General features: G+C 46.3%; 1 protein-coding gene across 7 annotated transcripts; it reads right to left on the reverse strand.

The window, feature by feature from the left end:
• Positions 1-107: 107 nt before the first annotated feature.
• LOC136456373 (two pore calcium channel protein 1-like) lies at positions 108-27888 on the reverse strand. 7 transcript variants are annotated; one of them, XM_066456210.1, is made up of 24 exons: positions 27508-27647; positions 27324-27423; positions 26577-26720; positions 26282-26389; positions 25917-26012; positions 19298-19407; positions 19010-19070; positions 18736-18902; positions 18548-18653; positions 18345-18422; positions 18199-18260; positions 17631-17703; positions 16953-17018; positions 16391-16534; positions 9350-9407; positions 7940-8047; positions 7147-7210; positions 6549-6717; positions 6127-6191; positions 5896-5986; positions 5510-5596; positions 5040-5111; positions 544-584; positions 108-462 (listed from the first exon to the last, which is right to left on the reverse strand). In XM_066456210.1, the coding sequence occupies exons 3-24, from the start codon at positions 26658-26660 to the stop codon at positions 378-380; spliced, it is 1995 nt and encodes a 664-aa protein (XP_066312307.1). In that variant the 5' UTR covers positions 26661-26720; positions 27324-27423; positions 27508-27647; the 3' UTR covers positions 108-377. The 7 variants fall into 7 exon arrangements, 5 of the variants coding, with proteins under 5 accessions (XP_066312307.1, XP_066312308.1, XP_066312304.1 ...); XM_066456211.1 differs by having other exon boundaries at positions 27231-27423; XR_010759424.1 differs by lacking the exon at positions 27324-27423 and adding an exon at positions 2210-2299 and having other exon boundaries at positions 385-462; positions 27508-27888.
• Positions 27889-27929: the final 41 nt, after the last annotated feature.

Below are 27929 nucleotides of genomic sequence, written 5' to 3' on the forward strand. Positions count from 1 at the left end.
GAGGGAGACGATTGGACACCTTTGACTCCAGAACTGTTATTTCGCTTCATACGAGTTGCTTAATGCAATCAATACTGTCTATTCCATACCGTCAGAAATCAGAAGGCTAACAACAAAAATGTAAGGGGTATATATATTGACTGAAATTGCAGATAAATAAGCCTCCATCAGCAACTGCTGTCACTTTTAAGCTATACAAATGGTATATATATGCTACCAATCGAAGTCTTTGGACATGCTGTAGAGTAGAGATGAGACAGGTATTCATAATGGAAGCCGTGGTTGAAGTTAACGAAAAGCAGGGTAGTACTAGTAGTCTTCTTTTTTAGGGGAATTTAAACTTGTACTAGTAGTCTTAGTACCATTAAGATGAGTTATCAATCTGAGTTTTGAGATCCATCAAGTTCATTGCTCAACATATGGTGCAGAAGAATATCAACCATAGTACCCTTCGTGTTCACACTGCAGCACGTCAGCACTTTGTAAGCAAAGGATGCAACAGTAAGGTACGAAGAACTTAGCAAATACACTTCAGTTGATTACCGCATGGATCGCCGCTTGTTTCTTCCTTCGGGGGTAGAATCCTGCAAGGGTGGACAAATACCCTCAACATTAGATACAATGATCTGTGTAACTATGCAGCTCAGCAACAAGGCCTCCTTACTTTGCCTCTGGTTTTGCCACATGATCATGATTTTCCCATTCTCCAATATGCAGATGACACTCTTATTTTTATGCAAGGAGATGCTAGGCAACTTTTCTTCTTGAAGGCTATTCTTAATTCTTTTGCTGAATCAACTGGACTTAAGGTTAACTATGCCAAGTCTATGATGGTGCCAATCAACATCAGTGAAGAGAGGTTCAATATTCTAGCACAAACTTTTGGTTGCTCTAAGGGTACATTGCCTTTTACATATCTTGGTCTCCCTCTGAGTTTATCAAAGCCCACTGGCAGATTTCTGGCCTCTTGTAAATAAATGTGAGAGGAGACTAACAAGCATCTCATCTTTCCTAAGTCAAGCAGGAAGACTACAAATGACTAATGCTGTCCTTACTGCATTACCAACATTCACAATGTGCACCTACCTCCTTCCAAAAACAGTCATCAAGCAGATTGACAAGTTTAGGAAACATTGTCTGTCGAGAGGGTCAGACTTAAGATGAAAAAAGCCCTCTAAAGCTGCCTGGAAGCTAGTTTGTGTTCCAAAAGATAGTGGTGGCCTAGGTGCCTTAAACCTCTATATTCAGAATGAGAAGTGATTTTGAAATATCTGCATAGATTTTTTAACAAGCTTGATGTGCCTTGGGTGCAGCTAGTCTGGAATTGTTACTACTCCAATGGCAGTTTACCACCCAATAGTAACAGAGGTTCTTTTTGGTGGAGGGACACACTCAAAACACTAACCTCCTTCAAAGGTTTGGCATCTGTAACAGTCTCAGATGGGTCCTCTTGCTTTTTCTGGAAAGACACTTGGAATGATAGATTTCTCAGCCACCAATTTCCAGAGTTGTTCTCCTTTGTCAAGGACAAGCATCTCACTGTGCAGGACTGCAGGCATTCATTAATTCTGAGGATATGTCAGATCAGTTCCATTTGCCACTTTCTGTACAGGCCTTCAGTCAGTATCAGCAGCTTGGGACTATTATGGCTGATACAATTTTACATGATGGTAATGATACCTGGACCTATATCTGGGGTTCACAGTTCTTTACTTCAAACAAGGCTTATTTACAACTCATAGGCAAGAGGCAAGTTCATCCAGCATACAAGTGGCTTTGGAATTCTCATTGTCAACCCAAGAGGAATTTTTTCTTCTGGTTATTGTTAAAAGATAGACTCAGTACTAGAGAGTTGCTCAGAAGGAAAACCATGGATTTGGAAAGTTATAATTGTGTTCTGTGCCACTTAAATGTCGAGGAATCTCTCCTACATTTATTCTTCCACTGTCCTTTTGCCATGAGCTGCTGGAACTTGTTGAATTTAGCTCATCTCATACAGTCAAACTTGCTGGATACCATTTCTGCTTTCAAAGATCAAATTCAGAGATCTATCTACATGGAAATTATTATATCTATGTGCTGGGCTATTTGGACTGCTAGAAATGATGTTATTTTTAGGAATCACATCAGCATTCACTTGGAGCAGTCAAGATGGTGTTCCAGAAGGAGTTGGCCCTAGTTAAGCTACGAGCCAAAAGCAAGTACCAACCTTCGTTTGATCAATGGCTAAACAACTTTGTATAATAGTTATGATTTTCTTCATTTCCTTCTTTGTATCCTAAGCCTTGTTTTCGGCACTCTGTAAATTTAATAAAAAATTAATAAATTCCAGTAGGGGGAAACCCCTCCTGTTTCATAAAAAAAATGATCTGTGTAACTACTTTTAATGAAATATTTAGTTGGCAAATGAAGTAAAATGGTGACAAAATGATAAGAAAGTTTTTAAAAATGTAAGTGTGCCAAGTTCTTCATCAAGTAGCTAGTGCGGTAAAACATGCTGAACTCATGCTACTAGTGCCCAATGTGTCGTTGATGCTACATTAAAATTCCCTTATCAGACCTAGTGAAATTAAGCCTCTTTTCATCACCCTACTCCCTAAGGTGCACTCAGCAGAACGGCCAAAGGATTTCCGGCCTATTAGCCTAGTTCATAGCTTTGCTAAACTAGTCACTAAGCTGCTGGCCAATCGTCTGGCAAGCCGGCTGCAACAATTGGTGTCTCCCAACCAAAGCGCTTTCATTAAAGGTCGTTTTATCCAAGATAACTTCATGTTGGTCCAGCAAACAGCAAGGTTCCTTCACCAGCAAAAACAGCCACGAATTCTACTCAAATTAGACATTTCTAAGGCCTTTGACTCAGTGTCGTGGCCTTTTCTCCTTGAGGTGATGCAACATTTGGGTTTTGGGCCAATTTGGAGAGACTTGGTCAGTGGGCTGTTAGCATCTTCTTCTACTCAGGTTCTACTGAATGGGATTCCAGGCAACTCTATTGTTCACCAGCGGGGCTTGCGTCAGGGTGACCCCCTATCACCTATGTTGTTCATCTTGGTTATGGACGTTCTAGGACACATGGTTTCAAAGGCAGCCAATGAGGGACTCCTGCAGCCCCTCTCCAGGCGGGTTTTACAGCACAGGATCTCTCTCTACGCCGATGATGTGGTGCTGTTCCTCAGGCCGGAAGCTGGTGACATCAATCTGGTAATGGAAATTCTCAATCTTTTTGGTGATGCTTAGGGGCTTAAAACCAACCTTCAAAAGAGCAGTGTTTTACCCATCAGGTGTGGTGACATGGAGCTGACCACCATCCAGAACCTGTTGCCTTGTGCGGTGTCCGAATTCCCTTGCAAATATTTAGGTTTACCCCTCTCCCTTAAGAAGCTCACTAAGGGGCAGATCCAGCCTATTATTGATAAGATTGCAGATCAGCTGCCAGGTTGGAAGGCGGACCTCATGACTAGGGCTGGAAGAAAAGTGCAGGTACAGTTTGTGCTCACTGCTATGCTAGTGTACCTTGTTATGGCCATAGACTTCCCTCCCTGGGCCATCAAAGCTGTGGACAAACTTAGACGGGGTTTCCTATGGAGGGGAAGAAAGGAAGCAAAAGGGGGTCATTGTCGTGTGGCATGGGGCAAGGTGAGCCGTCCACCGGAGCTTGGTGGTTTGGGGATCTCGGACCTGAAATTTCTTGGATGGGCGCTGCGGATGCGCTGGGTTTGGCTTCAGAAAACGGAACCCCATAGGCCCTGGGCGAACTTTCCTATCCAGGTGCCTGGACAGGTCCAAGCCTTCTTCATATTAGCGGTTGTCTCTGAAGTTGGCAATGGGGCAAACACTCTTTTCTGGGCTGATAAATGGCTGAATGGACAATCAATTGCAGACCTAGCCCCTCATCTTCTTGCTGGAATACCAAAATGGATAGTAAATAAACGCACAGTTGAAGAAGTTCTTACTGATCGTGCTTGGGTTCTGGATATCGAGGTATCATGACAGTGGAAGTAACGGTGGAGTTCCTCAATCTCTGGGATCTCCTTTATGATTTTCAGCTACAGCCGGAGGTTGAAGACGCTCACATTTGGCGTCTTTCTTCTAGTGGTCAGTATTCGGCCAAGTCAGCATATGAGGGTTTTTTCATAGGATCCACTCTTTTTGGCCCATATGAGAGAATCTGGAAATCTTGGGCTCCACCCAAGTGTCGTTTCTTCATGTGGCTGGTCGCACATGACAGGTGTTGGACGGCTGATCGGCTTGCAAGGCGGGGGCTGCCACATCCGGCACAGTGCCACCTCTGTGATCAAGAGGAGGAAACCGTTAACCATCTGCTGGTTTCTTGTGTCTTTGCTCGGCAATTTTGGTTCTATTTGCTCCAGCACTTTGGGATTCAACAATTCTGTCCACAGCCTTCAGATTTGTCTTTTGATGTGTGGTGGGAAAATTCAAGCAATGCTACTGTTGGGTTAACAAGGAAGGGGTTCAACTCTCTTGTGATCTTTTAGGAGCTTGGACCTTGTGGAACCACCGAAATAGGTGTGTTTTTGACGGAGCTACTCCCAGCTTGGGTGGTGTTTTGGGTTTTGCTCTAGAAGAGAGTCGGCTTTGGGCTGTGGCGGGAGCTCGGGGGCTATCTTTCTTGGCTTCCCAGCCTCCCCCTCCCCCTGTAGCCCTGTAGTCTGGAGGACGTCTAGTCTTGGTCGCCTCTTTGTTTCCACAGGCGCGTTTGTACTTTTATTTTGGAGTGGTGTGGTGTGTGTTGTAACTGGGGTCTCTCCCCCCCTTTTTTTCTTAATATAATTAAGCGCAGTTCTCCTGCGTATTCGAAAAGAAAAAAAGTAGTGAGAGGCGAATTTTCAAACTATTTAAAACAATACTGTGAAGCTGTGTATATCAAAGTAGTCAAAGGACAAAGTAACCATGACAACTGGATAGCATTCTGTCCTCATTAGCAAATACGGTGCCAGCAATTCCTTAGTTAATTACTGACTTACACCAGTTTTCTGAGTAGAGTAATGATAATTTGTTATAAGCAGAAACATTCGTCTAACCTGCATATCAGCTTCTCCAGCTTTCTCCAGTTCCATCTCAGCAAAAAATGCCTCCAACACAAATGCCACAATCTGAAAATACAAAAGGAGAGACCATATGGTGACAAGACATCTAATAACAAAAAAAAGGGTTAAAAGCATACTTGGAAGTATCATTTCTAAATAAAGTCTAAAGCTAATCACAAACCAATCATAACTAACGAATTTTCTGTTACGACAATAGAAAACTTATATCATGCAGAAGCCTAGGCCAACTAAAAAAAAAGGGCAGACCCAGTGCCGGAGGCTCCCACATGAGTGGGGTCTGGGGAAGGGAAAAACCGAGGCAAGCCTTCCCCCCGCAAAATCTGCAGAGAGGCTGCTTCGAACCCACGACCTGGTGACTCAGTGAGACAGCTCTCACCACTGCACCAGGCCTGCCCTTCAAGCCTGGGCCAACTGTTAAAAGAAAAAAAAAATCAATATCTTACCAGATTAAGCAGCAGCAATACTGAAATAAGGTAAAAACTGACAAAATAAACCAGGCTCCAAGAACTTCCAGTCAGGTGTGCATAGCTCTGAAAGAATGGGGAAGGTTAGGGGAAAAAATGCCATCCAAAACAAAATTGGTTCAATACTTCTGGCAGAAATCTTCTAATAATCATTTAGACAGACAATCCAGAAACCATGAAAAATTAGGGGGCAGTTTCAGGGAAATAGACATAAGTATTTCAAGCTAGTTCCTTAGATTTTAGAAAATCAAGTCAAGCAAAATAAAAGGACATGCATAACAAACTGGTTACATGTCAGAACCCTAAAAGAGATGGGTCAAGAAAGAAAGCAGATTGCGGTTTAAGGGTGCATGCGAAATTCTTACCTCCATCCAGACTTGCCAATTGCCCATCACTAACAAATTGAACAGAGTAACCATACCACTTGGGTAGTCATTGAAGTTGAAAAGAAGATAACTATATATGTCAAGGGAAAAATAGACAGTACTGGGCATAGTACATTTCGATTTCATAGTTAAAGTATTAGTATAGAGGCCATGTGAGCCAGGACAAACTGTAGAAGTCTACATGAAGATCAAGACAAAAAAAAAGGATACTCGTTCCCAAAGAGATCTGTTTCTTCCAACTTCGAGTTTCCTGCGTACACGATGCCACCGAAAAACTGCAAACAAAAGAGCCACAACTATCATCTTATGAAAAACAGAGATGTAAAAAATGCCTATGGTATTTCAACAATCAATGCATGTAGTTCAGCTCAGGAAAAGCACAAGCAACAGGTGTTACACATAATTTGTGATCAAAGAGAAAAAAAATCTAGCCAACAGGTATATGTAGTTATTATACAGGTGTTCAACTAAACAAACTGAATCAGTAAATTGCAGTCCTTTACAGACTGTAGATTTAAGTTAAATTCCTTACTTGACAGCTGTGATAACTAACCATTTAATAATAATTAAGCTCTCAGGTGAACTAGTTTATGCATAAAATTTATCATGGCAAAGCACAATTATATTAGGACCTGTAAACCAATGGAACAGTATACACAAAGTATACAAAACACAATCCCCAAGTATGGCAACAAGCTAGACATGAGGGAAAAGAATGTCGCAACAAATGCTCTGAAACGCTGAACTTGCATCAAAATTCTTGTTAAACGCAACATCCTTCCAAGGAGAAGATATCGAATCCTGTTAACAGAAAAATCAAAGGAAAATGAATCACATATTTGACAGCAAGATTGTTACAGCAAGCAACAAGAAAATGTTGTCAGATTTTTCTCAGTGCTATATCATCTTGAAACCAACTTAAGTGGCAAAAATATTGAATTTACAATTTTTAGGAGTACAGGCGTACAGCACAGGACAACTCTGGGAGTACACCCTGAATCATCAACACATGTAGCTCAACATAATTGTGACGGTGGCAGGTTCTTGACTTGCATTTGCAATATAAAGGAAACTGAATAATAGCTTAACATAGATGCATAATGTTGATATTTCACAAGTTTAGAGACTTCTAAGCCCTCTAGACTTCTAGGCATATTTGTAAGAATGATGTGTATTTACAAGGACTAGACTAAATTTTTGAAAGTAGTGCATCCAAAATAGTGAAGTTACCATTCTCCATTTGAAAGAAAAGGAAGCGTTGATGGGGAGGCAAATGTCAGGGTCTCTCCAATAACTACAGGGAAATGGGAAGTTAGATACTACAACAATCATTTGCTAGTACACTTATTTTTTTTAAAATCACTATGACTTCAGAAGATGCCCTCATAGAAATGAAATAAATAATTCAAGTCAAGCATCTTGTCGCGAACTTATTTACAGTGATGACTTTAGGAGATGTATGCAAACTCCCCAAATATTGAGAAAAGGTGTCTTTGTAGCTCAGAAGGCTTTATAGATAAACTATATTTGTTTTTGTAGCTTATTACCTTTATTTTTACTTGTACTTTTTACATATTTGGCTTCTTATGTTATCCTCTTAATGCAAGGATATGCAGCTTTCTTGTGTGTTCTAAAAAAGGATAGAAAAAATCTTAAAATTTAACAAGCATCATGCATCTGGCACAATCATATTTGTTCTGAAAGAAAACATGGCTATGATTAGTTAAGTTGATTACCAATCAAATCAGATCTAAGACTAACCACTGGAAATCAGTATCTTGCTACCTTATCTATAGACATGTAAACATTATTATGTATCGTATATAGATTTCTGTTCTTACAAAAAGTCACTGAAATGCATGATTCAGCGAATTTACAGGTTTTTATTGTAAAAATGGAGCTAATCTTTTGAACCAAAATATTTTGCAGTGCAAGTGACTTTTTCTTAATACAATGCAAAATGAAAAAATAATAATAATGGAACAGTACAAATAAACTCTTCTAGAACTGAGGTTACACTTACAAATAGTCCAAGTAATCACAAAATCAAACTTATTTTGACCCTCCATCCAATAGGCGCCAAATCCTAATGAAAATATTTTGAGTGCCATCTCCACAACATAGATCCATCCTACAACATAAGATTAGTATTAGCATTCATGGTAATAAAGGAAACACAATATATGGTTAAATAAATGTTTCAGGAATAATGTCTTCCATGATGAAATAGCACCAAGGAAGCACTTCAAATGCTCAGCTAAGTGTCAACAGGAAAGATAGGAGGTGACAAAAAGGAAAAAAATGTAGGAAATGCAATTTACGTTGTGGCAACACTATTATAGTATGTTACCTCACTAAGCAAAAGCAATGACCAGTCTATAAATAGCCAATCAGGTACTCGCATATTTAGCATATATTTCTTATGAGCTTCACAAAAGAGAAAACAGGTATTTTATAACTTATTATATTACTGTGGCAGTGCTTATGCGCAGAAGCATTGCAATTTGCGATTCGACATGATAAATGAAAAGCCACTCATAGCTGATGAGACTTTAGCAACCTACCAAAAAGGACTAAGGCCATACCCATTGTCAAGATATACTTAGCAGTCATAACTAGTACTTGGACCAAAAGCATCCAGTCATCACAGAAGAGAGGAGTTAAAGTCCATGTATGTCATGCAGCGTATGCACCTAGTGGAGATTTTGTAGGCATGTGCAATTTACTAATTATTCTAGGGAAATGCATAGCAACTGGACCAAGATACCCCAAATAGAAAATGCTGGCATGTTTTGGACACTAAGGTATCATCCCTAGATTTTTTTTTCTTTTTTTGAAAATGGATCATCACAAGAACCAGTTCATTTTTCGTAATTGTATTTAGGAAATGATGTAGATGTTTTCATTTTAAAACTTGAAAGTTAGATGTTTACTGCAGCCTTTTTCATTGTGACTACATGCTACAGACCATTTCACTGATTCATATTTGCAACAGTACTATGGCTGTATGCTACTCCCTCCATTCCAAAATTTAGGGCGTTTTGGTTTTGTCCTAAGACAAACTTTTCTAATATTGACCAAGTTTATAGAAAATGAACCAATGTCTAAAACATCAAATTAGTTTCATTAAGTGCACCATGAAATATGAGATAGAGCGTTTATTTGGTATTTTAGACGTTACTAAATATTTTTTAACTTTGTCAAAGTTAGAAAAGTTTGACTTAGAACAAAATTAAAACGACCTACATTTTGGAACAGCAGCAAGAACAAAAAGCAATGTTGTTTGACAAATTAAGTGAAAAAGACTACCGGAACATTGTAGCATAAATAACAAAGAGACTGACTTTAAGTTAGAAAGTCAAAGACTCGACATAATATACCATTATAAATTCCATCAGAGTGATTAAGGACATGTTCACCACAATATACTTACCAAAGACAAACTCAACTTCTTGCCACACTTTCTGTGAAGAGCTGTTCTCTATATCTAGCTGCAAAGATCACAGCCAAGAGATTGCATTTTATTTGACTCAAACTCTCAGTATGCTATTATATTAATTTCAATTCCAGTTTATATTTGTAAAAGAAAGGTACACTATTGTATCTATTATTTTTTTTTCTCAAATACGCTGCATATCATTGCATTAAGAAGTATCTATTATATATTTTGTTTCAGCAGAAACGAGACATCGAACAATCAAGACTTTCAATGGAACAAAGCAAACATAGGTTGCTTATTTCACCATGCCAGTAAAAGGATATATATGGTGGGGAATCCTCATAAAATTTTGTAACGATTGTTGTTCTGGCAGAGTTGTAGAACTCTTGTTAAAAAAATTGTCAAGATTGCATATTTCATTTTTGTTTTGTGTGCATTCTCGTACCATCATGAATACCCAGAAGATCATCATCTGGGAAGTCATGATCAGTGTGGTATCATGGCATCCAGCACTAGGAAAACATGCTGCACTTGGTGGATATATCATACAAGTTCATGACATGGAGGAGACATGAGATGGGATGGTGTGGAGACAAATAAAGAAAGTTAGCTACGTCATGCCTCTGCTCCAAAATTACTTTTGTCTTACAAAATAACTAACCTAACTAGTAAAACTAATGTAGACTCTTTAACTACAATTGTTAATGCATATAAAAGTTAGAATTAGAATCCTATCATATTACATGTGTAAACATGAACAAACCAACCTTCCTGAAGGTTCCTCATGTGGGACAAAAATATTCATATATTTACTATGGAACACATACTTAGTGAATGAAACATGATAGTTTACCTTCCACCAATACAAAGAATTGCTCTCATTTTTTTCATTTGTAAAAGAAGCACTTATAATTTGAAGCTTTGATGCATGTATTCCAAAGATTCAATACATTTGACCTCTAAGAAGTCAGAAGCATGAAGTGTTGGTCCCTTGCTGCCCTGCACAGGTAAGCAATTAGCTTACCCACACACTCACTTGGCTAGAGGTAGAAGAAGGGGTTGAGCTCAGGAACACACATACAGCACAAGCACCAGCCCTGGCCGAAGCTCTGCTTCTGAATGTGGCAAACTGAACTGCCCTTTTCCATTGCATAGAGGTAGTATATATACAAGCTACTAGTACCTCCTAAGGTACACTAGTACACCTACGACGATGTCCTCTAGGACATGGCTGATATCAGCCCCAACAACTAAGATATGGCTGAGCTAAGCCTCTACTACCTAGAGTACAGCCTGGTACAAGTGATGGCCTATTGTCATACTTGAACAGGGCAAAAGACAGCAATGAGCTGACCACATTGCCAACTCTGCTGCAGAGAAAGAGAGGGAGATCAGCAGCAGATTATGTCTTACAATTTTTCCCCTAATCCTGCTGCTAATCCTGAGCCTTGACCTCATCCATGCCAATCATCTTCCTCAGCTCCATGAACCGCAGGCGCCCGAGTGACTTGGTGAGGATGTCAGCAAGCTGTCTGCCGGTCTCGACGAACTCGATGACGATCTGTCCTCCATCGACACAATTCCGGAGGAAGTGGAACTTGATGTCGATGTGCTTACTCCGGTCGTGGAGGACAGGGTTCTTGGCGAGGGCGATGGCGGGCTGGTTGTTCACCATCAGAGCTAGCGGGTGAGCTTCCTTGCGGGTCAGCTCGCCTAGCAGCCGACGCAGCCAGACAGCCTGGCACGCCGCCGTGGCCGCTGCGACATACTCCGCCTCACACGTCGACAGCGCCTCGATCTTTTGCTTCAGCCACTGTCAAGCAAAGGGGGCCGCTCCAAGGAAGACGAGCACACCGGAGGTGCTCCGTCAACCATCAATGTCGGCCACCATGTCTGCATCATTGAAGACAGGGAGCTCCGGCTCACCTTCCTCAGTCTTGGGGGGTGCCTCGCTGAAGACCGTAAGCCGCAGCCCACCTCTTCCGCCGTGCTTGGGGAAGATGATCGCTTGATCAAGCGACCCCTTGATGTAGCGCAGCAACCTCTTTACTGCCGTCCAGTGATCTTCACGCGGGTCCTCCATGAAACGGCTGACGTACCCGACCGCGAACGCGATGTCCGGCCGAGTGTGGGTGAGGTAGCGCAGCCCACCGACGATGCTCTGGTAGTGCGTCGCGTCCACCTTTGCCGCGGTGCTGTGCTTGCTCAGCTTCAGCCGCTCCTCCATCGGAGTCGCGCACGGCTTGCACTCCGCCATGCCGCCGCGCTCCAGCAACTTCACCGCATAGGCACGCTGGCCCAGGGAGATGAACTCCTTCCCCTATCTCATCTCGATGCCGAGGTAGTAGGAGAGCGCGCCGAGATCGCTCATCTTGAAACGAGCCGCCATCTCGCGCTTGAAGCCATCGATGTCCTCCGCACGCGCTCCGATGACGATCAAGTCGTCCACGTACACGCCAACGATGAGCTCCTCCTTCCCCCGTCGCCACGTGTAGAGCACACGTGCTCGGTGGCGCAGCGGGTGAACCCGAGCTCGCCCAAAGTGGCATCGAGCTTGGCGTTCCATGCCCGTGGGGGCTGCCCGAGCCCATAAAGCGCCTTGCGCAGCTTGAGCACCTTGTGCTCTGCCCCCATGATGGCGAAGCCCGGAGGTTGCTTGACGAAGACCGTCTCCGCAAGCTTGCCGTTGAGGAAGGCCGACTTGACGTCGAGGTGGTGGACGCGCCAGTCCTTCGCCGCTGCCATGGCCAGCAGCAGGCGGACAGACTCCATACGTGCCACCGGAGCAAAGACCTCCTCGAAGTCGATGCCCTCGTGCCGAACCAAGCCGCGGGCGACGAGCCGAGCCTTGTGCTTGACAATGGCGCCGAGCTCGTCCCGCTTCACCTTGTAGAACCATTTGAGCCCGATCGGCCGGCAGCCCACCAGCGGCTCAACCAGCTCCCACATCCGGTTGTCCTCGATGGCCTTCATCTCCTCCAGCATCGCCCAGCGCCAATTGGCGTCGCGTTCAACCACCGTGAATGTGGGCGCCTCCTCCGCGCTGACAAGGAGTATCGTCGAGGATTCGAGTGGCCAGCCCAGGAGCTCCCCCGTCGCCGACGATGTTATCCACCCGACGGAAACGAACCTCCTCGCCGTCGTGGAAGGCGTCCACGTACTCGTCGATGTCCGTGGGCGGAGAGGCGAACTCGAGTGGAGGCGTCCCCTGTCCTACAGTCACAGGGGACTGTGGTGGAGGCGTGTGAGCCGCTGCTGGTGGAGACTGCTCGCCCGCACCCGCCATAGCCGGACTTGGCGGCTCCTCCTCTGCTGCCACAGCTGCCGGAGCTGGCTCCTCAGCCCCTGCATCTCCTCCCCCTTGGATTACCAAGTGCTCAAGGGCGAACGTGCCGCTGACACCGCGGTCTTCCCCCGTGCCCAGATCCTCCCAATCCCAGGCCGCCATTTCGTCGAACACCACAACCCGGGAGATCACCACCTTGCCTCCCTTGGGATCGTAGAACCAATAGGCCTTGCTGCCTTACTCTTATCCCAAGAGCACCATGGGCGTGCTCCTGTCCTCCAGCTTGCCGAGGAAGGGCTTGATGTTCTTCACATGGCCAACGCACCCGAACGTCCTGAGGAAGGACATGTTCGGCTTGCGTCCGTGCCAAGCTTTGAACCGCGTCTTGCCTTGGTGGGCGCGCGGTTGAGCATGAACACCGCCGTGGTCACCGCCTCGCCCCAGAACTCCGCCGGCATCCTTTTGGCCTTCATCATCGACCGCGCCATGCTGACCACCGTCTAGTTCCGCCGCTCCACCACGCCATTCTGCTGCGGCGAGTACGGCGCGGTGTGGTGGCGCACTACCCCTTGATCTGCGCAGTACGCGGCGAACTCCACCGACGTGAACTCGCCACTGCGGTCCGTCCTCAGCATGCGCAGCTTCTTCCTGGACTCAGCCTCCGCACACGCCTTGAACGCCTTGATAGCTTCCGCCGCCTCGCTCTTGCTCGTCAGGAGCTGCAGCCACATGTACCAGCTGCAGTCGTCCACGAGCAAGATGAAGTACTTGCGCCCGCCATGTGTTGCCGGCATGATTGACCCGCAGAGGTCACCATGGACCAGCTCGAAAGCCCCTGCCACGCGTAGGGCTGGACAAAATACTCGCGGCTTGCCAACTCGCTCGACTCGTGGCCGGCTCAGCTCGGCTCGACTTGGCTCGTTTTAACTTTTTCACGAGTTGAGCTGGAAGTCTAGCTCGCTATTTTAACGAGCCAGCTCGCGAGCTGCTCACGAGCTGAAACGAGCTGAGGCCTATCAGCCCACGACCATGATTCCAGAAGATGATGATGATGACCTAGAAGTGTACACCTATTCTATTGGTATGTAATCCTTATTTTCAGCTATTTCATATGAATTTTAATTTTATAATTGTTGTGGCACTTAAATGTTGATTTTATGGATTATTTTTCAGGGAGAAGGTGATGATACTGACATTGAATCTGTGGACTTTCCTAAGTTTGTGGTGTGCTGGAACTGCATGCTCATGGATGAACCAGCTATGTTGTATGGTTGATATTTTTTATGAACTTGATATGTATTAATCATGTATGGTTGCATAATGGTGGACGTCACCTTCTGGAATTAATGTAGCATAAACAATATAAACATGTGTCCTATTTTTTTGTAGTAGTTCGCGAGCTAAACGAGCCAGCTCAAGCTCGGTAACGAGCCGAGCTGAGCTTCCCCTCTAGCTCGTAATATTAACGAGCCGAGCCGAGCTGGCTCGTTAGCCTAACGAGCTAGCTCGAGCTGGACCGAGTCGAGCTGGCTCGATATCCAGCCCTAGCCGCGCAGTACTTCGCCGTCTTCGAAAACGGCAGCCTCCTCTGCTTCCCGGCCAGGTAGCTGTCACACAGCTCGCCTGCATGCTCGATGTGAGGCAGCCCGTGCACCATCTTCTCTAGCCGACCAAGAGCGTCGAAGCTGAGATCGCAGAACCGAGCGTGCCACAGCCATGGCTCCTCCGTGCACTGTGCCGCCAAGCAGATGGGCTGTTCCACCTTCAAATCGAGTAAGTATAGCCGGTTATGGGATCTTTTTACCTTGGCCAGAAGCCGTTGCTCTCGGTCCCTGATCCTGAGGACACCGTCCTTGATCAACACCTCGCTCCCGTGCTCATCCAGCTGCCCGATGCTGATGATGCTCGAGTGCAGCTGCGGGATGTAATAAACATCCGTCAGCGTGCGGTGCTCGCCATTCTGGCACCTGAAGATGACGGTGCTGCACCCTCGGATCACCCTTGAGCCGTCGCCAAACTTCACCGTGCTGGACACGTTCCCGTCGAGCTCGGAGAAGGCCGCCTTGGAGCCCGTCATGTGGTTGCTGGCGCCGGAGTCCAGGTACCACCTCTGCTCCTGCTCGCTGCCCATATGTCCGAGGTAGACTTGGGCACGCGACTCGTCAAGGTCGACGGTCTTCGAAGCCTTCCCGCGCTCCGTCACCGCCACCACCTCTGCCTTCCCTTCTGCCTCGACGTCGTGCAGTGCACAAAACATCACCATCAGGGGTGTGGCCTCATCATCGTCGTCAGCCTGTGCGAGATGAGCCTCGGCCTTCTTCTCCTGCTTGCGGTTTAGGCACTCCTTTGCCCAGTGACCCGTCTTCCCATAGCGCCGGCAGGCATTGGGGTCGACCTTCTTCTTCTTCTTCTCCGAAGAAGCCTTGCCGCGGCACTTTCCGTTACCACAACGTCTGGAGGAGGCTTCCCCGGACTTCTCCTTCATCCGAGCAACCCACTCCGTCAGCAATAGCTTGCCGCTGTCCGTCGTCACCATGGCCTGCTCTGTGCGCTCGTCCACCGCCCGGTGACGGCCAGTCACATCCTCAATGGTGAGGGTGGACATGTCCAGCATCGTCTCTATGGAGAGAGCGATCTGGATGTACCTCATCGGCACAGAGCGCAGGTACTTAGACACCGCGTCCTCTTCGTCGATGGTGATGCCATGGCTCCCCAACTTACCGATGAGCGACTGCAGGCGGAGGGAGAAGTCCTCCACCGACTCACCGTCGCGAAACTTGAGGTTGTGGGCCGCTGCCTTCTTTGCACGATCGGAGCTGACACGCATGGCCGTGATGGCCTCCCAAGCCTCCTTAGCAGACTTCTTCGCCCCATGCGGCTCTCTATACTCTGCTGGCATAGCGGCGAGGATGGCCTCCATCGCCGACATGTTGTCTTCTTCATTGTCGGCGCCCTTGTCAATGGCGTTCCAGAGCCGTCGGGCACCGAGCTTGACCTTCATGGTCACCGCCCACTCGCCATAGTTGGTGCGAGTCAACATCGACCAACTGGTGCCGCTGACCTCCCGTACCGTGCGCACAACGACCTCCTGTCGTGGCTGGACAGCCCCGGCAGCTCCGCCGCCTCCAGCAGCTCCACTGCTATCACCCGTCTCCGAGCCGTCCGTCATCGCCGGCGATTAGTCCGACAACGCGCTCTGATACCACTTGTTAGTCCCTTGCTGCCCTACACAGGTAAGCAATTAGCTTACCCACACACTCACTTGGCTAGAGGTAGAAGAAGAGGTTGAGCTCAGGAACACACATACAGCACAAGCACCAGCCCTAGTCGAAGCTCTGCTTCTGAATGTGGCAAACTGAACTGCCTTTTTCCATTGCATAGAGGTAGTATATATACAAGCTACTAGTACCTCCTAAGGTACACTAGTACACCTACTACAATGTCCTCTAGGACATGGCTGATATCAGCCCCAACAACTAAGATATGGCTGAGCTAAGCCTCTACTACCTAGAGTACAGCCTGGTACAAGTGATGGCCTATTGCCATACTTGAACAGGGCAAAAGACAGCAATGAGCTGACCACATTGCCAACTCTGCTGCAGAGAAAGAGAGGGAGATCAGCAGCAAATTATGTCTTACATGAAGGTTATAGATCACAATCATATTCACTGGTCATATGACTGTTCATTATGAAATTGAGACAAATATAAAATATGGAAAAAAAAGGAAATAATGCTGCACTGCCATACCGTTGTTTCAATAATGACAGCAATTAGGTTCACCAGAAGAACAAAGACAACAATATACTCAAAAAGGCGACTCCGTACAAAGGACTTCAACCTTTCACACTGTGGTGAATGGTAGAAAGATGGGTACTTCTCCAGATATGAAGGCTGCAAAGACGAAAACAAAAATACAAACCAGTCAAACTGTCAGTTACAACAACATGGGATCAAAAATAAAAGTAAATGATTGAAATATCACTAGTTTTGATCTGAAAAACATCACTTTTGTATTAGTGGTAGTACATATCTTTTCCTAATCTAATTATTGCTGACAGTTAGTGCTTTTCTGCTCTCCCAAAAATTAAATACACAAATCCTAAGGCATTATTGTTAGTGTTGGAACAGTGCATCAAATCAGATCTTTGATGCCCCCTTTTTGGTTAAGCATAACAGCACTATCATTTATGCACTGCAAGTTACATAACACAAATGTTTGACATTGAATCAAACCTCGTCCAAATATGAGCAGAATTTTCATGACATGTGATAAACACAAAACTATGAGCAATTGAAGCAGTCAACATACTGGTGGTTCTTTCTGGAATTTTATTGCAATAGTATTGCATAGGTCAGCAAATTCCTCGGAGGTAACCTGTATAAGGGTATATGATTTAGAATCATCAATATTGATATGCAAGCATATTTACGTTTTGAAAAATCAAAGGTTAGAGGTGATAGATAACAGACTGGGAAGCTAGCAGAACTTCAATATTATATTTACTTAATTTTCTCTAGATTTTTTAATTACAGTCCAAAAACTTGAAAACTTTCAGAAAGTAGAGAAGCCAATCTTTGACTAACATTTCTGCACAAATACTTAAACATGAGCATGCAGCAGAAGGCGTACACTGGTCTTTTCCACCAGATGGAGCACTCAAAGGCCTACTTTTTCTTCATCATGGTGCTAATGAACTTAGACAAATAATTCATTCTCTGATTTATAAATGGCAGACATTCAAATGTACATGAAAAATACCAAACAAATTATTAAAAATTTAAGAAGCGAACCACAAACATTTTGGAGCTCAATAGCATTCCATCTCAAGCTAATATCTTGAATATCGAAGACACGTTATTTTAAAAAAAAAATCAAAATTCCAATAAGCCTTTAGAAAAATCACGAATGCAAAAAATATATATAATCAATATACCAAATTATTATAGTAGCCCCCTTTTGTGTGTGTGTTTGGGGGTGGGATCATACCTTGAAATCACCACTCCGATCAAGCTCGGCAAAGATTAGTTCAAAATCTTCCTTTGAGGTTTTGGGCAACGACCTAAAAAGAGGTTCCATGACATGATGATCTAAAAGACACCAGCAATTCAATGATGTGTACATCAAATGTTAAATATTTAACATGTTGGATCCCTACTGGATACTGTGTTAAATTAATAAAGAAAGATTCAAGTAAGTAACTCAAGACCACCATAAGCGCTGTTGCAAAATGTTATTATGCGCCAGTGGCAACACCAAAAGTGCAAAACTAAAAAACAAACAGCATAAGATGATGCACAGCAACAACAAAGCGGGCACCAACAAGGGTATAAGAGTAGGAAAAGTGTATAGTAAATTATGGAGATGAAACCAAAAGACATTTCAGGTTATGAATACCGAGATATAATTAGAGTGCTATACTGATACTAGTTAGTAATTTAGTATCATACTATCCTTACTGAAAGAAAAATCTAATTTGGTTATGAACAGGACAATTCTCCGGGAAGATTTGACAAGATATAATGCACCAGAGAGTGAAAGGAGACACTTTAGTTACCTGTATTTGTTTAGCTCATCAAGTAATGATATGCACTGTTCCTTGTTAAGGTAGCCCTGACCCTGATGCACAGAAAAAGGGAACAGATATAATTGCTAAATTGGATAGTACATCAATGTCCAAGAGAACATAAAAAAAGGACTCACGTTAGTGTCGATGAGATCAAATGCCTTCTGTAGAATACTTTTCCTTATAGAGTCCATTTGAGCAAGTTGTTTTGCAAGCTGGATCACAAAAAAAGTTCCATGCATGCATTCAAATTACATTTTGGCATAGAAAGAACACAGCAGAATTCAGAAGATAAGAATACTAATGTTCAAGAGAATTAGGATGTAAGGAAGGATTCTACCTGCTCTTTAAAGCTATCATAAATGACAGCAAGAATTAAATTTGTTAGGAAGTAAACTCCTAACAGCACATAAATAACAATAAACAGGGCGTTCCAACGAGAGCTCCTAATCAAGAGATGTGTGAGCATGTGTGAGTGAATCTGAAGGAATTATCAAAACTCTTCAGGAATAGTGATGCGCAGCTTACTTGTAAGCAGGGACCCATACGTCAGGATTATTGGATGTGGTGAACAGGACAAACATCTGATATAATGTTGTACCGTATGATGTGAAAATGGTCTTTCCTTGTGGCGTGTCCTCAAATGTTACATAGGCTAGCCAGCTTGCAAATAATAGGAACAACAGTGACAGAGCCTACAAATGCCGGTGACAAAATCATATGATGAAACTGAAAAAGATAATGCGCACAACAAACTTATAGGCATATGATACTATGAGTGGTATAAAAAACAAAACCTTACCAAAACATTAAGGTATGTCCCAACAATACCAACCAGCGTAACAGCACACATTCGCAGTTCCCTATTGCAGAAAGGAATGTTTACTCAGTGTGTCAAAAACACAGCAGTCCTTAACCAACAATGAACGTGCTCTGTGCGCGCGTCTCAAGTTCCTTGTTTCTAAACAGTATGACTCTCCTCTTGGCTTTTATATTCCATGTCAGTTATACATGGATTTAGTTGGAAGCCCTCCTACTATGTTCATTATGGTACCAGAAGTAGCATCAGTTTGGGCAGATAAACACATACCTGATCGTCATAATTAGAAATACAACGCGAATGTATGGAGCTACTCTGAAAGGTCCAGGACTAAGCATAAACACAAGTATGTCGCATGCTAAGATGAAGAGAAGAAGAACCTGCAATCCGAACCAGAACCATGAACAAATTACAATGACTGGAGCAGCAAAAACACATACCCAAACCCAACTCGACAAGTGAGAACAGATGTGTATTGCAGCTGTCTTGGTTAATTCATCAAAGGACAATTACAGAGTACACTTTATGGAACCCAGGCGACGCCCAGGAGCCAAGGCAGCACGCTGGGATAGTTCCCAGGGGGCAGGCTAGCTAACAGTAAAGCAGAGCTTTAATCGTGCATAGAGAAAATCTCTAACAATAAGAACTAGTAAAACAAGAAAAATAGAAGTACTATGCCTGAACACAGCTCCATCTAAAATGCAGAACTCAGAAGGATCTAGACCTGTGCAAAGCTAGTATGCTACTGACTGAATAGTTTATCATGCACTACAAGATTAAACTAAATTATCACAAAATCAAGCACGCATCCCTAAATTTACTATCTTAAAATTGGTGCTTTGCCAAACTGTGTCGTGGTGGGCAAGGGCCAGAAATATTCCTGTTAGAATATATATGTGTTGTGCGTGTGTATATGTTGGGCGTGTGCCTGGTATAGCCGGCCAGCCCTATATATGATTACAGGAGATCTCGGCAGGTCCTATTTCTATAAGCCACCAGATCTCCTCTCCTATATATATGTACATAGGTCTCTCCAATCAATTCATCTACGATTCCACGCAATCCTAATTGCTATCATGGTATCACGAGTCTAGAGTTTCCTTCCGCACCCGCCCGCCGATCTTTCCCGTGTGCGCGGTTTCCGCCGCACCGGCCATGGCTGGCTCACCTCCATCCGCTTCCCCGCTCGCTCCGCAGCCCCCGCAGCCCTCGAGCGCGGCCTCAGGCGCCGTCACTGACGCCTCGGCTGCCGCCGCCGCTGCTGCTAAGGAGACGCGCGCGCGGGACGACGCCGCGCGACTCGCAAAGGCGGAACGTGCGAGCGTGACCAAGGCTCGCCACGACGCCACCCTCGCCCGCGTCGCAGAGGCGGACTGCGTGGCCGCCGCCGCCCAGGCTGAGCGCGACGCCGCCGACGCCCGTCTCCGTGCCGCCCTGGCTCGCGCTGATCTCGAGCGCGCCGCGACCCAGCCGCTTCCCGGCAGCGATGATGACGCCAGCGACGCCTCCGGCGACAACGATCACGTCTCCGTGGCCGGCGACGCTACGCATCTCCGGGATGCCTTGCTGCAACACGAAGCTGCTGCCCTGATCAATCTGCACGCCCAGGCTGTGGCTGTGCAGAACATCCGCCTCCTCGTGCCACTCACCCTCGACGTCTCGTCCACCTTCTACGGTCGGTGGCGCGAGTCGCTCCTCCACGTCGTCGGCCGCTACTCCCTAGAGAGTCACGTGCTATCCGACGTGACCGCGCCCACCTCCCCGGACTGGGTCCGCATGGACTGCGTCGTCCGCACGTGGATCACCGGCACCATCACCGATGCCCTTGCCGACACTGTGATCGAGCCGGGCAATACTGCTCGCACTTCGTGGCTCGCCATCGAGTCCCAGTTTCGCGGGAATCGCGAGACTCGCGCCCTCCATCTCGACGCGGAGTTCCGCAACTTCAAGCAAGGCGATCAAGACATCACCACCTACTGCAGGAAGCTCAAGGGCATGGCAGATGCTCTTCGTGACCTTGACAAGCCCGTTCAAGACCGCACGCTCGTCCTCAACCTCCTCCGAGGCCTCGACGGTCGATTCGAGGCAATTGGCCTTCATCTTCGTCGTGGGCGCCCCTTCCCTACCTTCCTGCAGGCACGCAATGATCTCCTTCTCGAGGAGCTCAACATGGAGGCGACGGCACCGGCTACTGCCCTCACCACTACTACTACAGCGCCATCTACTGGTGCGCGACCACCTTCTGCTCCAACTGCACCTTCAGCCGCGCCTGCACAGCAGCGGCAGCAGGCGCCGCCTCAGCCCTTCAACAGCGGGGGGTGGGGGGGCAAGCGTACCCGGCGCGGGAAGCGTGGTGGCGGCGGTCGTGGGCCAGCGAACACCAGCGGTTAGCCCGCTGCTCCAAGAGCTTCGGGGTCCTCCGGCTGGCCCAATCTTCATCAACCATGGGCTGGGACCATCAACATGTGGCCTGGACCCCGCCCAATGACGCTCCCACATCCTCAAGCACTTCTGGCCGGTGTACAGCAGCCAGACGGTGGCCAGCAGGTACCCCATGCGCTGCTGGCCGCCACCCAGCAGGGCTGGGGTGTTCACCCCGGTGTGCAGCAGTGGGCAGTACCACCAGCCGGCCTATACAGCCCCGCTGTTCCAGGATGGGATGCCTCCAGCTTGGCGTCCAACTTCCAGACGATGTCGCTCCAGCAGCCCCCCTCCACCAACTGGTACTTTGACTCCGGGGCTTCTAATCATATGTCTTCAGATGCTGGTATAACTACTACTACTCATACTCCACGTTCATCTTTTCCATCTCATATTGTTGTCGGTAATGGGCACCTTCTTCCCGTTACTTCCACTGGCGTTACCACTTTACCTAACAATCTTCATCTTAATAATGTCCTTGTTTCACCTGGTCTTATTAAGAATCTCATTTCGGTTCGCCAGTTTACTTCCGATAACAACTGTTCTGTGGAGTTTGACCCTCTTGGTTGTTCTATGAAGGATCTTCATTCTCGGAGAGAGATCGTCAGGTGTGACAGCTCCGGTCCTCTTTACCCACTGCAGCTTCCGGAGTCCGCCTCTGCTCTCCTCGCCGCCTCCAGTCCTTCGCTTTGGCACCAGCGTCTTGGTCATCCCGGTCATGAGGTTTTGTCTAGGCTAGCACAGTCATCTGCCATTCCATGTAACAATAGTGCTAGTCATACACTTTGTCATGCTTGCTAGTTGGGGCGTCATACTCGTTTACCTTTTCATGCGTCTACCTCCAAAACCACTCATATTTTTCAATTAATCCATTGTGATTTGTGGACATCACCAATTCCAAGTGTTTCTGGGCACAAGTATTACCTTGTTGTTCTCGATGATTTTTCGCACTATCTCTGGACTTTTCCGCTACGACTAAAGTCCGACACCTTTTCCACACTGTCTAACTTCTTTGCCTATGTTACTACACAGTTCGGTGTCACTGTTCAAGGCATCCAGTGCGACAATGGCCGCGAGTCAATCACACTTCCCGCGCTTTCTTTCTTTCTCATGGCGTCCAGTTACGCATGTCCTGCCCATATACATCTTCACAGAACGGTAAAGCTGAACGCATTATCCGCACTATCAATAATGTTGTTCGCTCCCTTCTTTTTCAGGCTAGTGTCCCACCAGCCTACTGGGTTGAGGCTCTTTCCACCGCCACACTCCTTAATATTCTTCCAACCAAGGCACTCAATTTCTCAGTTCCCCATACGGTTCTCTATGGGGCTCCTCCATCCTATGAGCATCTTCATGTTTTCGGTTGTCGCTGCTACCCCAACCTCTCCGCTACCGCCCCCCACAAACTCGCTCCCCGCTCCTCCTTGTGTGTCTTTCTTGGTTACTCTCCTCATCATAAAGGCTACTGCTGTCTCGACCGGTCTTCCAACCAGATTATCATTTCCCGGCATGTTGTCTTTGATGAGTCATCATTTCCCTTCTCAGAGGACAACACTCGTCCCACCCCCCAGGACTTCGAGTTTTTGGACTCTACTGACCCACTGGTGGCTTCCCCAGTGCCATCATGTTTTATGCCTGCAGGTTCTTCTGGCGCCGCCACCGCACAGCCACGTGCGGCTCTTCACCCCGGGAGCAGCGCCCCATGGCGTGCTGCTGCTCCTCTGGCCTCTAGCGCCCCTGCACTGGCTGGACCCGCTCCCTCGACAGCCAGCCCGCTAGTGCCCAGCAGGGTTTCACCACCAGGCAGCCTTAGCCCGGCATCGGCCGGCCCTGCAGCATCACCACCTCGCCCGACTGGACCTCCGCCCGGCTTTCAGCGCTGGGCTGGTCACGTCTATAGCCGGCGCCCTCGGCCTCCTCTGCCTGACTTGGCTGCCCGGGCGCCGGTGCCACCAGTTCGGTTGACGTATAGCCGTCGACCGCGGCCTCCTCCGTCGCCGACTTCGACTACTTCACCTCCTCCGCCACCGGATGTCACTGCTACTTTCCCTCGTGGGGCAGTTCCCATCGTCCCTGTGGCCAACCAGCATGCCATGCGGACACGTGGGAAATTTGGTTTTCGACAACCGGTTACACTTCAGGCGACCACCTTGTCACCGATTCTGCGGACATATCGGGCCGCCCTTGCTGATCCTCATTGGCGTGCAGCTATGCAGGAGGAGTTCTCGGCCTTACTTGCCAACCACACTTGGGATCTTGTTTCGCGACCCCCGCGCTCCAATGTAGTGACTGGCAAGTGGATATTTAAGCACAAGCTCAAAGCAGACGGTTCTCTCGAACGTTACAAGGCTCGCTGGGTTCTTCGTGGCTTTACACAGCGCCCTGGCATTGACTATGACAAGACCTTCAGCCCTGTTGTGAAGCCTGCCACCGTTCGCACAGTTCTTTCTTTGGCAGTCTCCCACCGCTGGCCAGTTCACCAGCTAGATGTGAAGAATGCATTTCTCCATGGGACACTCTCAGAGACCGTCGATTGTGCCCAGCCAGCTGGTTTTGAGGATACCTCTCGCCCAGACTTCGTCTGCCGCCTAAATCGGTCTCTATATGGCCTGAAACAGGCGCCTCGTGCTTGGAACAGCAGGTTCGCCTCTTTTCTCCTCCAGTTGGGTTTCGTTGAGGCTAAGACGGATACATCTCTGTTTGTCTATCGACGGTGTTCAGAGATTGCCTATCTCCTGTTATATGTGGATGATATTGTGCTGACTGCCTCATCAACAGATCTGCGCCAGCGCATCATTGTAGCTCTTCTGAATTCTCTATGAAAGATTTGGGAGAACTCCCATCACTTTCTGGGCATGCAGGTACAGCGCACTAGTTGTGGACTCTTCTTGTCCCAACATCAGTATATGTTGGATATACTAGACCGGGCTGGTATGGCAGACTGCAAGCCTTGTTTCACACCGGTTGACATCAACCCCAAACTTTCCGCTGATGGCGCTCCCATTGCATATCCTACAGATTTTCAGAGTCTAGCAGGAGCTTTGCAGTACCTCACCTTCACACGGCCGGACATTGCTTATGCCGTGCAACAGGTGTGTCTTCACATGCATGACCCGCGTGAGCCTCACCTTGCAGCCTTGAAGCGCATTCTGCGCTATGTTCGTGGCACCTTGGAGTTGGGCTTACATATTACAGCTTCCAGTGCACCTAATCTCATTGTCTACTCTGATGCGGATTGGGCTGGATGTCCTGACACTCGTAAGTCCACATCAGGTTACGCAGTGTTTCTAGGGGACAATCTTATCTCCTGGTCCTCCAAGCGCCAGAACACAGTATCCCGCTCTAGTGCAGAAGCTGAGTATCGTGCGGTCGCCAATGCCGTTGCTGAAGCCTCTTGGATACGACAGTTGTTGTCTGAGCTGCATACACCTCTGCACCATGCCGCTTTGGTCTACTGTGACAACATCAGCACCGTATATATGTCTTCCAACCCCGTTCACCATCAGCGCACCAAGCACATTGAGATTGATCTTCACTTCGTTCGAGAACGAGTGGCCCTAGGTGCTGTCCGCGTTCTTCACATCCCAACGACGTCTCAGTTCGCTGACATCTTCACCAAAGGCTTGCCCACTGCTGTCTTCATGGAGTTTCGATCCAGTCTCAACGTTCGCTCCATCGACGCTGTGACTGCGGGAGGATGTTAGAATATATATGTGTTGTGCGTGTGTATATGTTGGGCGTGTGCCTGGTATAGCCGGCCAGCCCTATATATGGTTAGAGATATCAGGAGGAGATCTCGGCAGGTCCTATTTCTATAAGCCACCAGATCTCCTCTCCTATATATATGTACATAGGTCTCTCCAATCAATTCATCTACAATTCCACGCAATCCTAATTGCTATCAATTCCAAATCATTTTGCTGACATTACTTTTTGAGGTGACATTTCTCTTTGAACTTCGGATAGCTTTAAAGTAAAACAAAGATATTTATTTTCTACTCGTAGTCATTATATCTGTATTGCAATGTATAGAAGCTACTTTAACTCTTTCAATCAGCATCTATGCCTTACTAAATGTTTGAGTTATCTGATCTCTACTCTGCTAGCCTCTATTTACTGTTCCTAGTCATCTATATATGAAAGAAAATTAATGTTTGTCATTGGCATGGTCTCCAAAAACACAACTTTAGCCGCCCTATTTTATTAAAATATAATATGATGGAAGTAATTTATTGAGATAGATTTACACCACATTTTCATATGTATGGTTTAAATATGCATAATATGTTGATAAGCAAAGTTTAGCTACACATTCTAAAATGTCAATTTATGGTTTACTGGATAAAGATATTATAGTGTATCAATACCTATTTTCACTCTTTCAAACCACAAAAATTAATAATATTCAAGCACTCAGACCTATGCAGAAATGTGCCCAAGAAGACATAAGCGAAGACAAATGTGTTACCTTCAATTTGTTCATGGAGTTCTTCCAGAAAATATTTAAACCTTCATAGGAAAGTGGGTAGAAGATATCCAAGACAAGAATGACAAGGGTAAGGGCCTGAAATTAAGAGTAAGCAACATAAAGCTCTGATTTTCAGACTCCTTATAAGAAACTATATGTTCTTCATTCAAAACATGCACAATTGTATACTATGGTAGCTCCAACTCTAACTGAAAGTTTGAAAATTTGTAAAAGACTACTTTAGGTAACTGAAGGTAAATATACATGCCCTGAAACACACTACTGACCGTAATAACGCTTTAAGGTTTGAGTCGTTAAGTTCTTGCCTGGGCACTGAAGCACTACACATGTCAAGGAAGCCTTACCTCATATATGAGTGATTCTGTTTTGCTTAAGTATGGCAGCTGCCCAAGAAAGTAAAGATCCCTTTGATCACAAGTATTTGGGGCGTATTTCTGGCACCAGAGAGGCTTCTGGAAATGCAAATAAAATATCTCATTAATTGTTGTAATAGTCCTTGCGATGAAATGTCATTTTTTGGCCAAAGCAAACTTGGTACACTTAAGATGCCTAATTTCAGCTACGAGTAACAAAAGGTCAATCTTGACCTAAGAACTTATACAGCATAACAAATGGAGATCGCAAATATTGGGAACTGACCTCTAGGAAATTCAATAGAATCAAAGCAAATAGGTTAAGTGACCAGAGCCAATCCAATCGGAGATACACGAAATAAAACCTCATGGCCCTCTCAAACCTTGTGTCATTCAAGACATCCTCAGGGATACCGACACCATCTTCTGCCTGTCAACCAAAACTGTACTGAGATTTTCAAACATGCCACAGGAAATGACAACAAAAACCTAATTTCAGATTGACAAATAAGCTTCATCGTTAATTGTTCATTTCAAAAGTGCATTTTGCCTCCAATAACTACAGCCCAGCTCTCAGGAATAAAATAACCTTGTTTTGTGGCACGTAATAAATAAAAATGTCAATTCTGGTAAGGTAAAATTCTGTGTCAAATGCAAATATTTCTTGACGCCATAACTGTGAAATCATCACTAGTTACATACAACATCACAACTACCCCATATCCTACAACACAGCACAGTAGTGCATCATCTTCAAACAAGCATCAAACATATGGCAGCCACACACTCAGGTCAACAGTGAACTCCACAAGCAAAAGCACTGGAACGTAAATGCTCCTCCATATGCTGATATGCACAAATAGTTAAGTATCCCCAGAGGACGAAACACTCCAAAATCCAAACCACCCGAAACTAACATAAATAGCACATGAAGCGGTACCTCAGCTTCATCTCGACGTTCTAACCAGAGCACAAACTCTGAAACAAATTTTGTGCAACAACCCACAACCCAGAGCTCAACGTTGCATCTCACCACGTAAGCACGCAACTGTCTCGAACAGGAAATTCGTCCACTCCACCAACAGCAAACTACCTCACGGACATCAACAGGCTACCAGCACCTCAATTCTCAGCTACAGCAAAGCATCACAGCATTTCACATAACGAAGCAAAGCGGGGAGAGTGCGAGAGCAGTGAGAGGCGGAGCGGGAACCGACGAGGTCGACGAGCGCTGCCGCCTTCTGGTACCGGTCGCCGTACGCGAGCGCGTCCGAGCGGCGGTGGTACTGCCTCGCGCCCCGCACGCCGTTGCCGAGGCCAGAGCGGCCCCCTCCGGCGGACGCGGAGCCGCGGAAGCCACGGCCCTCTTCCCCCTCCACCTCGGTGATGAGCGGCGCCTCCACTTCCGCCATCGCTCCACCTTGACGGAGATCTGGAACGGCGAGCAAAATCTGGGATTAAAGTACTACAGTACCACTCATCGAAGTGGAAGTGGAAGCGGGAGCGGGGGCGGGGGTGGGATTAAAGTAATCCGACGCGAACGAGAACGTGTTCAGTTAAGGAGCCCGCCACGCTTGGGAACAAGTCTGTCGTAATCATATGGCGATTTGTAGCTTTGGAGCGCAGTTATCGGCGGGTA

Source organism: Miscanthus floridulus, chromosome 6, assembly GCF_019320115.1.
Source record: "Miscanthus floridulus cultivar M001 chromosome 6, ASM1932011v1, whole genome shotgun sequence".
Classification (NCBI taxonomy): Eukaryota; Viridiplantae; Streptophyta; class Magnoliopsida; order Poales; family Poaceae; genus Miscanthus; species Miscanthus floridulus.

Coding starts and splice junctions, on each gene's coding strand:
- LOC136456373 (XM_066456207.1), bottom strand. CDS start 27,702: ATGGCGGAAGTGGAGGCGCCGCTCATCACCGAGGTGGAGGGGGAAGAG. Junction 8,048..9,349: donor AGAAGTTGAGTTTGTCTTTG/GTAAGTATATTG, acceptor CTTATGTTGTAG/GATGGATCTATGTTGTGGAG. Junction 5,987..6,126: donor ACAGATCTCTTTGGGAACGA/GTATCCTTTTTT, acceptor TGACATATATAG/TTATCTTCTTTTCAACTTCA.